The sequence below is a fragment of the Sardina pilchardus genome, chromosome 4 (assembly GCF_963854185.1).
Source record: "Sardina pilchardus chromosome 4, fSarPil1.1, whole genome shotgun sequence".
Classification (NCBI taxonomy): Eukaryota; Metazoa; Chordata; class Actinopteri; order Clupeiformes; family Clupeidae; genus Sardina; species Sardina pilchardus.
The window spans coordinates 6,781,141-6,793,500 of record NC_084997.1 but is presented as its reverse complement, the minus strand read 5'-3'; the positions used below and the strand labels follow the sequence as shown (position 1 = coordinate 6,793,500).

Genomic DNA, 12,360 nt, shown 5'->3' with positions numbered 1-12,360 from the left:
AGAGAGGGAAAGAGAGAGAGAGCAAGAGAGAGAGACAGAGAGAGAGAGAGAAAGAGAGAGAGAGGGAGAGAGAGAGAGAGAGAGGGGGAGATGAGGGCACTCTTTGGTAAACACAATCGCTTTTGTTTGGAGATGAGACTTCATTAGCATCAGCGCCTGGTCTGAATGCCGGGCTAATGGGAGCTCACCTTGTGCCAGCCTTTCAGCGGCCATTTTCTCTTCTTCAGCATGAAGCCTTCGTGCTTGTCGGGGCGCTGGACGCTTGTCTGCCCTATTTTCAGTCCTTCTATAATTTCCCAGCTATCGGCTTCCTGTAACGAGGGAAGAAGATGACAGTGTTTTTATGATGGCAAGCCTGAGTGTGGGAGTTTATTGCCTGCATTACAGCCTACAGAGAAATCAGAGACTTCGGATGCAGACAAATGTGAACAAAACTCAATCTGGCTGCTGGCTTTTCCTCCCTCTACTGTCTGCAACAGTCTTTTATTTCAGCTCATTAGCTTCTTGTATATTAGCTACACAATTTCTGTCTCCTCTGCAGTTCATGCCGGGGCGTGACTGAGGATGGAGGGTTGGCAGGTTCAGAGAGTTTGTGGTTGACTACTTCCACCTTTTTAGAACAGTGAGCCCTACAGTTAAGCCAAAGTGAAAGCCAGCAACTGCTCAGAGAAGCTACCGCTAGAATCCCCTCAGGTTCCCCAAATGTTGCTGTGCTGTTGGACCAATCAGCACGCATATCCTGAGAGTAAGTCTCACATGAATGGCTGAGGGGGGGTCAGGGGAGGAGTTAGAGTTCAGTACAGTGGAGTGCTAGCAGAACAATCTGGCTGCTGAAATGCAAGCCAATCGCATTGGAGGAAACGGATACAGCACACCACAGCTTGCTGTTTTGGTATACGATTGCCATGGCAATGTTCCCCACTGTCCATCACACATAAATAGTTTGGCGCTTGTCCTACTCCTCCTCGGTTCTTTAATCTATTAGGCCTCCGTGTCTATTCCATCTCTGGCCTAAGATGCTCTGATAGAGGATGGAGGGGGAGAGGGGCCGGCCTGCAGCCCGCGGGGACACACTCTACTCGGAATGCTGATCAACTTCTTGTGAGAGAGTCAGGAAGCTGACTGGCGCTCAGGAGCACTGACACAGCGCTTTCTCTGGTGCTCTTACGCCAGCCTGAGCGTCACAGCTGGAGATGTTCTCACGCCACACACGCACACACACACACACACACACACTTACACACACACTTACACACAGAGACACACACACACACACACACACACACACACACACACACACACACACACACCTCTTGGTCACACCTCTGCTGCAGAGCTTTCACACTGCCCACTCTCACTCACATGCTCTAATATGATTCACACATCACCTCCCAAATCTGACTTTTATCTGACTTTCCACTCTGACCATGGAGGCCCATTCTAATGCGTTCGGAGAAAACACGGAGAAATCGAATGTCAATCAATCGATCACTAAGTTGGTCTAAATATCAGGCCTCATTTTTTAACCTGGCACAAACCTGAAAAAAATCCTTTCTTTATCACCCTCTCTGCTGACACTGTGACAACGCACTATCGGCAAGATGAAATGCGCCTCAGCAAGTCTTTTTATGAGCGATGAAGGCATAGTGAATACACTAAGATTTATATCTCCCATCACAATGGAATGGTTCCACAGCATATCCGGCTGTACAGCTTTCAAGTAATGCTTATCAGACAATAAAAACAACTGCGGGGCACATTTGTGCAACTTGCCGGAGCATTACAGGGAGGGTAATGGAGAATAATTCAGTCCAGTGACTGCATGAGGGATAAATCAATAGCATGTCCCACGCGATGACTGATTGCTCCCTTTCCAACCATTCATCTTCCACTCATCCTGTTATCACAATCATAGTCACCGTAAGATAAGAATTGTTTCTTTCACGTGACAGCCCGAACATCTCATGTGGGACGCATGCATCAGGAGAGCTGTCTGTGTAACCTTCAAATAAAGTAACTCAACTGTGATCAATGTCAATGCTATTGCAGCGTCCATTTCACAAGTCCTCAAAATCATCATCCATTTTCAGCTGTCGATTCTTAGGGGGGAGGAGGACTCCAGGATTGATAGAAGGAGCGGCGGATGTCTGACCAGAAAGTGATGTGTTTGTTCCCCGGTCACGCACCGCTCTCCTCTCTCCCACACACTGACGGAGAACTCTTGCATAATCAAGGCTCCCTTGCGCGCTTCTCTGTTATTCGCGTTCACCTGGGGTATCTCAACTGAAGGTCAAGAGCCTCTGTGTCTCCCTTAGCATGGTCCACTCTAGTCCACTCCACTCCGACAGTGACGCAGGCCAGTGCATTAGAGAGCGCTGATACGGCAACACGTCAGCACTACAGGTGTGGTCCGTAAGACCCAGGGAAAAGGACAAACATCCCCCAGGGACCCTTTAGAGAAAATCTCCCCCCATAAATACCCATTTAGAGTCCAGGATCCTGCAGGATCAACAGCGGCTGGGTCAGCACTTTCAGCCAGCCCATTACAGATACACAGAGGGGCATAAGTGCAACCGCAGCCAGGCAAAGATGGCGTGGGAACTATTGAATGCACATATGAAAAAAAAATCCTCCCCATAGAAACCTCTGGAAACTAAGCGTCTAAGACTCAACAGGACAATGCACCACTGTGCCGTGATAGGATGAAGTCAGCTGTAGCGGCCTGACATGAGGTGCCTCACACTTAGTTGAGGTGGCCACTGAGTGAGTGACCGCTTGAGGAGACCTGCTGGTGGCCATCTGAAGCGAGAGCGCATAGGTGTGAAGTGAAATACGAGTGAGAGCATTGCAGCAGGCCGGCCTGGCAGAGCGCAGCACATAGCCTAGCGGAGCAGGAGCAGGAGCAGGAGCAGGAGGAGGAGCAGGAGGAGGAGCAGGAGGAGGAGGAGGAGCAGGAGCAGGAGGAGGAGCAGGAGCAGGAGCAGGAGCAGGAGCAGGAGCAGGAGCAGGAGGAGGAGGAGGAGCAGGAGCAGGAGCAGGAGCAGGAGCAGGAGCAGGAGCAGGAGCAGGAGCAGGAGCAGGAGCAGGAGCAGGAGCAGGAGCCAGGGCTTATCCTCGCCACCCTCCAGGCCATCCCAGCTCCACTTCCTGCTGTCAATAGCCACAGACTGCGCTCGGCTTCTGGCTTCGCAGATAAGACCCATTGTTAGCCAACAGCGCCAACTGCCCTCAATAACACACACACACACACACACACCCACACACACACACACATGCACACAATGCGGCCTGCCCACACAAATTATGGTGATGGGTCTCTTTTCTACATTTCAGCCGTCCACTGCAGCCTGAAAAGATGCTCTCTGACTGATTCCAGCGCAAACACGCATCTCGCCGCGGCACACATCAACCCATGGGAGGCAGCGCGTGTGCCAGGGGGGCCCGTTCCACTGGACCGTCACCCCGACCCGCCCGCCCGCCCGCTCGCTCGGGATAAATCCCTGGAGGCGCAGGGTGGCGGCCAGTGGGGCTGATGGGATGTAATGCACAGAGGAGCGAAAAATATGGCACCCAGCCTTTTGCACACTGTGGATATGCCTGATTTACTGCGGGAGAATGAGCGGAAAGCACCAAGACGAATCAAGGTGAAATATGATCCCTCTCCCCGAGGATGACAAATTAGATTTAGTGAATAAGGGTGAATTAAGGACAGTTTATTTCACTTGATAAAAGTGGGTGGGACACCCTTTTATGATGAGCTACCATCTACCAGAATAGCACGCAGAAACAAACAGCGTATTGTGATGCCGGCCACATTTTTACAGTAGAGGGGATGAGGGAGACACAGCTTTCATCCTTTTGTGATATCTCTGTCAGTTTCCCGCCCGTCTCCTTCATTTGATGGGAGGCCGTGGCAGAGATAAAACAGAAATGTCTCACCGCGGAAACTGTGGAAGCCCAATTAGTGCAGTCACTGGGCTTTCATCGCAAATGCCTTCCAGTCCAGCCATCATCACAGACACACAGACACAGACACAGACACACACACATACATACACACACATACAAGATAGCCATTTCCAGTGGACTCTGCTTAATGATGATGGTAAAGTAATACTGGACTGGGCCTCTCCAGGGATGTTGGCTGGTCATTTAGCATCCATGTGCTACACGGGTTTGCCTCTTCATCTCCACATACATCATGCCCAAGCGACCGCACCGCTAATGGCCGGGCAGCAGGACGGCTTGGCGTTCGGTTTCCCTCCGAGTGACTTAGCGCTCTCTAATGAGGGGCCGTGGAGCCAGGGGTGGCCTTTAATTGCACCGGGACGGGCCCCCGCCGAGCACGGCCACAGCACTGCGAGGGGGGGGGGGGGGACCAACATGTATTGATCTGTGAGGGGGCTGGAGTCTGTTACGGCTTCCCCCAGCATCAGCAGTCCAGTGTGACATGGCCGCTTCATCCCCCAGCCAAGGAGATCCCGTGGGAAGATGTAGCTCGTACACACAACTGACCAAACATCAACACCGCATAGCCCTGCGCACTTAAAAAGGGCCGTCTATTGAGCCAACAGGATGTGCATGCGGTCGAGGAGGATATCGTGTGGACTCGGCAGGCATGCAGCGCTGGGCACCGCCTGGACTGTGGAGCAGAGAGCGCACTCGGACGCTTGTTTAATCTGTATTAAACAGACCATATGCCTGACCTGCCGCTAATCTCTGATTCTCAGGGATCCAAGAAAGGGTTAAAGCTTTCTCATCAAAACAGACAGTCCCCACGTCCACCCCCTGCGCACTAAGCCCTTCAGGCATTCCTGCTCTGTGAACAGAAATATTCCCATGGCTACAGGAATTCAGGCCCTGCTGAAGCGTACTCCAGCGAGGCTGCAGGCTGCAGGCTGTGGTGAGCAGCTAAGACTCTTTCTATTCCCTCATCAATTTTTCACAAGCCTTCAATGGAAAAGCAGTGATGTCAGAGTTTCCAATCCAGGAGGGTGGGATTGGCTAATCAATGTCCAATCCAATACCAATTCTCATCAAGTTTAGAACAATCTTAGTGTTATTCAAAGCCCAGCTCTTTTGGTTGTGCATGCAGTTAATTACATCATTCAGTGCAGGCCTGTTTCCATTAACCGCATATCAATAGTTAATATGTGAGGTACTGTTTTGCTCTGTGCTTCTACAATTCACACAAAGAAAATATCCTTCTGATCATGATACTGAATACGTTCTTCTTTCAAATTCATTCTTTTGCTTGTCTTGTTTATGAAAATGTTCTATAACTGCTACAGCTAACATTTAAGTGTCTTCATGTAATTAAAATAATATTACTCTTTGGGTCCAACTGACAATGTTCATATATTTAGCCCTTCAGTAATGCAGCAAGTTAGAGGGTACGCTTCCTAATTTCAGTCATTAACAGGCACATCTGCTCATTTCCTTGTGCTAATAATAATAATAATGGGGCCTCAAACAAAGGCCAGATCTCTCAGAGTCAAGTACATGAATCAAAACAACTAGTTGTCCTCTGCCTTAATCATAGACCACTATGCTATGCTACTGGAAACCCAGGGTGTGGGAGCTGGCTGGGAAGGAAGGGAAACCCCCTCGAGAGAATAAACCTGGATTAGCATAAGGGTTGAGATTAGACACAAACCCAGGTGAAAATAAGAGTAGAGGGTACAACGGCCTCCAGAGCATTCACTCATTTAGAAGAGTCATGCATGAAGAACCTCTCTGAGTTGAGTAACGGTCAATATTTCAAAATTCAATTTAAATCTAATCCGATAAATATTGCATTGTGGTGGGGTCCTCTAGACAACGGTGTCCTGCATAGCCAGCACCTCGCCCTGCAGCTCAACAGTGCAGAGAGACTGGAACTGCTCAAACACATGTCCGCTGTACCCATGGAGCTTCAAGGTTAAAAATGGCATCAGAAACATTTCACTCAACCATCAAAACAAACCAGTCCCAAGGTACCACAGTAATGTTGTTGTGATAAGAAAGGAAGCTATGTGAAGCGTAATGCAACATGGCTACAGTACGGGCGCTGGAGGAACAGAACTACGGCGCTACAGTATGTAGAGAGAGCCTTCTCCCTCGCCCGGCTCCTTGGGGGAGCCTCCATGATTGCCCTGCTAAGAATGGCCTCCTTTTGCTGGGAGGCACAACGTCGGGGTGCTATTTTCAGCCGTGCTCACTCCCGTCAGCCACACATCTCAAGGGAACCCCCCCCCCCCCCCCCCCAACCCCTGCCCCCACCACCCATATGAAAAGAATCACTGGTGCGACGGTACAGCAGCACCACTGGCACAGCGACACCACCCAGGCCACTCCTGCTGTGCCTGACAGGCCAAGGAGCCTTAATGTGGGGCACTCACCTGCCGGCTGTCCCTCTGCGAGGAGGACGAGGAGGAGGCGCTCTTGTGCGTGGGCGTGGAGGTCTTGTGGACCGGCGTGGCGCAGCGCTCCTCGGCGCTCATGGCGCGGCTCTGCTGACCCCTCGGGTGGTGGTGGTGGTGGTGGTGGGACATGGCTTCCAGCGGTCAGTTCCTTTCGTCAGCGGCTCCAGGCGCAAGTGTGGCACGTGACGAGCATTCTCCCTTCCCCGCGGGGGCAGTGAAAGACGCTGCAGGACGGGCCTACACGGCGAGATTCCCCTCACCTGTGCAATGAGAGAGAGAGAGAGAGAGAGAGAAGGCCACCATTAAACCCAGTCAGTGAGGATCCTCACTAGCTCAGTCAGGGTGGAGAGTTGTGGATGTCGAAGCTTGTGAACATTATGCAATCAGACAACCCACCAAACGCATGGCCTGCAGCTAGTCTGTTCATGTGAGCGAGCAAAGCCATTTGACTTATGACATGCGACGTCTGCATAATCACTGCTCATTTGAATCGAGCGTCTGCGAGCCCATCCCATGCCTTGTTCTCTTCTTATCAGCCTACACATTGTTTAACTCTCTACGCCTTTCGTTTGCCTCACAACGTGAATGGTGGTCAGAACTCCCAGATGCCTGGAGGTGATTCTTCACAGTTCCCATCGCATTAGACTCTAATGTCCCATTTCAAATCTTCACCCCGCAAACAGCTTTGCAAGAAGATGCAAATACACAGCAGCAATATGGAAATGCATGGGCAAAACAAATGGCCAGGGGAAGGGAAGGGAAGGGAAGGAGAGCCATCCCTTAAGAACGCATGTACACAACACATCCCTCTATCTGATTACCATTCTGATTATGTGCATAATGGGTTGAGGAGCCCCGATCAATAGAGAGGAGATGGCCTCTGTGCTGCGTCTGGGGGAGCCGGCACACTGGGCTACAGATTTAAATACCACTTACATGCAGCCTGCTCGCGCTGCTGAGGCGACTGGCTCCATCACGCCTCTCATAAGGACTGTGTTTGTTTAATTGTCGAGTGTCACTATAATAAGCTATGCAGGACCAACGGGTCAATGAACACAGCGTCCTCCACCACCGCTACAGCCGCACGGCACGCTGTCAGTCTCTCATATCAACATATTGATTAAATATTCTGCAAATGGAGGTAGCGACAGACAGAGAGAGAGACAGAAAGAGAGAGAGAGAGAGAGAGAGAGAGAGAGAGAGAGAGAGAGAGAGAGAGACCCTGACTGCTCAGGTTAATTGGACCCCGAGGAACTTGGCATGCACGAGATCCTGTCTTTCACACTCTGCTTCCCCGGCAGGTGTCCAGCGGGTGGACCTTCCCCTCCTAAAGAGCACTGAAACCGAACACATGATACGGCCGACATGTAAGACGCTCGCCGCTAGCACTGATGTTCACCTTCCGTATGTCACCCAGGCCTTGACACATGACTCAACGTGAAATGAGATGGTATGGAATCACATGAGACAAGCAATATGATCGCGGCTTCACAGACTCTAGAGTTGCATCACTGCATGACGTACATTGCAATGACGGCGAGCAAACCCGATCCCCTGGGCCTTCCCATTAGGTGCAACTTGATAGTTGGGTCTACGTGGGAGAAAGCGCGGCACAACACCCACCACCAACAACCCCCCCTTAATGGCCAGGGAGCACTTAGCAACGGCCGAGGCGATGCATAGGAAAGCTGATTCAGGAGCAGACAGCATTTCCACAACAGGAAACATCTGGGCAAGGCCTCTGCCGGCAAGAGCGTGCTCTGTGTGCACTCGTGAGCAAACCTAAACACAGCACTCTTCACTTGGCCCATCTATTATTCAGAACCACCCACCACAGTAGCCTGGACCTCAGCCAACACCCAGCTACTACACTAAGAGAACTGCAGACCTCCTGAAGGCTAAAAAAGAGGAACTTAATCACATCACAAATGTATATATAGCGCTTCTCAAGTGTTGAGCCTCACTTAACTATAATGCAGTGATATGGACTGTTGTGGACTGGTACATAAGTCTATAGCAGATAATAGACAAGGACACCCTCTGAGCAGTGTTGCTGGGTGATGTTCCTGAGAACTGTTGTTCCGGTACATTCCCACTGATACTGGACAGGAAAGCTAGAGAACTTTAATCATGAGAAGGCAAGTTTTCGTGAATATTCCATGACAACACATGGTTGTGGTTGCCCAGCCCGATTGCTCAAAAGGCTGCCCCTTGTATAACCAAGTTAAGATCTTAAGTCGTTTTGATGAACAGACATTGCAGTCAGCAACACACAAAAGCTTGTTCCTGGTTTTGAGGCAGGAGCTTGTGGTGGTCGCTTCATGCGATGCTGTTCCGCTTGTTGGGAGCCCTTCTTCCTGGATTCAATTAGTCATTGGTCTAATCTTTTAAGTCCTGTCACAGTGCTTATCGCTCTCTATGCAGTCTCCAAGATCCCACCAACTCATGATCAGAAGCCCTTATCAGCATGCTCAACCCAGGCAGCTACGGCTATTCTATGGCCGGGGAGAGCAATGCAGTCCTGAGGTTCCATCATGACACTACAATCACTTGGATGAGCGTAAATGGAAAGCCATAATTCTGCCATTTTAAGCTTATCAAAATGAAATCCTTTCTGAGAAACATCACAATGATAATACTTAAAGTATAACACTTGATATATCATCAAATTATCTATCTATCTATCTATCTATCTATCTATCTATCTATCTATGAAGGCCTATCTATCTATCTATCTATCTCTTCTATAAGTGATAGGTAGATAGATACCCTTTGGGCAACACTCAATATGGACATGGGCACATCTGGCTTCAATAGTGAAAGACCACTACACATTTTAAAGATCACTGCTGTAGTCTTCTAAAAGTGCTTCAATATGTACCGGATGTTAATTTTCATGTAATAAGAAGGGGCCTTTGTCCAAAATACTGAGTAGACCATTGTCCATCAGTAGACTTGGTGACATTGAGGGTGCCCTGTGGCCACTAGGGACAATGGCCCATCTGTCTGAAGGTGCCATCGCTGGCCGACAGGACTGAGTGTTCTCAACCGTCAAAGTGTGAAAGATGCAGGGCTGCAAATATAGCATTTCAGCATTGCCACCCTCATGTAAGCCTGTGTAACAGTCACGTCAAACAGTGAGTGTCAAGTAAGGCAAATTTACTCAAACACTTCTATTCCAGTCACTTTTTTTGTGGCATGATACAAAATGAAAATTCATTCAGCTTTCTTTTCCAAGTCTAAAGTTCAAAAGAGCTCACATCATGGTGAGTCAACCAGTGTCTCAGTGATAATGTACCTCTTCAGATGAGCAATAAAGGTATTTTTTCAGCTACTCTGTTACAATTTCTGTGTACTATGCACTCCCCAAAAAAAACATTAATCATTAATTATTAGACCCATCTGGTGAAAATCCCTGTGCTTTTTCATATCACAATAAATATTGCATGAAAACAATATTGTAATGTCACTTTCATTTCCAATCATAAAAAGACAGCATCCCATTTATGTACTGTAAGAAATGTTCTGTCAGACTTTCGCTTCAATGAGCAGCCCATGGTTAGGGAATGAGGCCCATTTCCATGGACGTTCATGGAGTGTTCATGTTGATTTATCTATGTGTAGTTATTAGAATTCAAAGCCCAGTCTCTTAAGAATTCAAAACTAGAAGTGGTGAGAGAGTGTCTTATTGTTGAGGCCTATTTAAAATCTAAGATCCAAAATGTCAGTTGAGGATGTCTTAAACAAACATGCATGTGGCATTGAAAGTATTATTACTGGGAATATAACAGCTTGGTATGGACACAGCACTCATAAACACTGTAAAGCCCTAAAGAGAGTAGTGAGAGCAGTTGAACATATCACCAGGAGTACACTACCCAACCTAGAGGAAATAATATACATCAGGAGAGTCAAGTCCAGAGTAAAGAAAATAACCAGAGATCCCAGTCAGCCCAACAACTGCCTCTTCTCTGCCCTATGCTCTGGGGAAATGTTATCACTGCCTACACAGTGGCAACACAGAAAGAATGCAGAAAAGTTTATATCATATCCCCAAGCTATCCGGATATTGAATGAGGACTGTAGCAGGAGCACAAGCATGTTGGAAACACCTCATGCACTTTAGACATTTCTTCTTCTGCTGCTCTCCTTTTTCTAGTTGTTTCTTTCTTTATTTTCACATTGTATAGTCATGGAGACCGTGGGCAAAGCATTTCACTTCATATACTCTGTATAATTGAATGTGACTAATACATTTGAATTGAATTGATTGGCAAGGTTTAAGGTCTTGGCCCTTAGACATTTGATATTTATGTATTGGCTACAGTTGTCCACTGCATGTCCACTGACAAATAGTCGATAAATAAAAGGCAAAACAACAATAACAATTTCCAAAACATGTCTGTCTACCAGCTAAAGGTAACATTACCCCCATAAACAATGACATTAGGTGTAGGGAAACAGGTCATCAATCATGGCAGTTTGTACTGTTAATGGCTGTCAACCACTGATCTTGCTCTGGTACACAAGGCCACAGAGACTGATACAGAAGGCCACAGAGACTGACTGGAGAGTGAAGGCTGAATGCACAGCCAAAGACAGGAAACAGAGGTGTGATGTCCGCTTTGATCGCTTCAACAAGTCGGTGGACTGCCAGCTGGGAGGTAAGGTAGTCTGGAGATCTTTAACGCGCGTAATGAAGAAGCCTCCACTGGTATTTAAAAGGAACAGCATCTGTTACAGTAACTGAGCTCAAACAGTGAAACTGATCCCATTGTCTTTTGTCTGGGTGCATTGATGGGGTACAGGCCTTTGCATGAGCTGCGGTTTTACATTCCTTAAGCCATCCGATGAGATAAGGAAATGGAAAAGGGGAGGAGCAATCAGCAGTGCTACTTCTCAAGCTACAGGGTTCAAATGCACCAGTGTCACCACCAATGGAAGACAACCCAGGCAGGCACTCAGGACACTCTCACAGTCCCGTCACAGTGCCATCACATCTGGACAGACATAAAACTAAGACAGAGGCGTCATCCATCTTGGCAAGGCAACAGACAGACCTCACAAACAGCTGACAGCGTGACCGTAAAGCAGAATGTGGCGCTCTTAATATGGGCAGAAAAGCAGACAGTTGTTTCCCCTGGGAACGGATGATGTACTCCTACAGAGCTGTCCCACACACACACACACACACACACACACACACACACACACACACACACAGTCTCAGCAAAAGCCGGCTAGAACACTTGCAGACTCAGCGAGCTCAACACATGAAATCCTATCATGTCAAATAACATCAAGTTGATTCCTTTTTCATCAATGTTAAAAGACGTTAGTACTTTTTCATAACCCGCACTGGGTATAACATCAGATGAAATGCAAGAGACTGGAAAATAATTCTTCCACGTACTACAAAATACAGCCTCTAGGAAACAAATCAATCACACAAATTACTGCTTGGGCCCTCGACCGATAAGTTAGTTGCCGTGCAGATAGTGATGTCAGACGTCTATGACTATTATCTGATGTTTTTGTGTTATGGATTAAATTCAGGTGAAACAGAATGTGTGAAGATTTGGGGGTGACAACAACAACAACAACAACAACAACCTGTCTAGTGCACTGGATGAGGAAAGACATGTCCACATTTATGTACACAGCGATGGTAAAGATGGGAAAAGGGAGGCTTTACAAAGAATTTCATACTGAGATGCAAATAATTGTGTGGCATATTTCTTTATGGGAATTATTTTTTCCTCATATGCTCCTATTCAGGGTTGGATGTCATTGTTTTCACTGTGAAACTAAGATAAATAAGATATATTTATTATACCTCTTTTTACAATACATGTGGTGGGCCCTGTCTTTACCCTCCACTCTGCAGGAAACCTCAGCTATCAAGTGACTAATGTCTTCCTTCCCAACACCTTACCTTTCATTTCACTAATGGTAT

At 47.9% G+C, this 12,360-nt stretch overlaps 1 protein-coding gene across 4 annotated transcripts in view; it reads right to left on the bottom strand.

Annotated features, from left to right (window-relative positions):
• osbpl6 (oxysterol binding protein-like 6) overlaps nucleotides 1–12,360 on the bottom strand; it is a 38,950-nt gene that overhangs the window by 22,480 nt on the left and 4,110 nt on the right. For all 4 annotated transcript variants that reach the window (XM_062533869.1, XM_062533871.1, XM_062533872.1 and 1 more), the window contains exons 2-3: nucleotides 6,381–6,664; nucleotides 189–311 (exon numbers count right to left, since the gene is read on the bottom strand). In XM_062533869.1, the coding sequence (XP_062389853.1) occupies nucleotides 189–311; nucleotides 6,381–6,533 (276 nt within the window). In that variant the 5' untranslated portion in view covers nucleotides 6,534–6,664. The remainder of the gene's footprint in view (nucleotides 1–188; nucleotides 312–6,380; nucleotides 6,665–12,360) is intronic.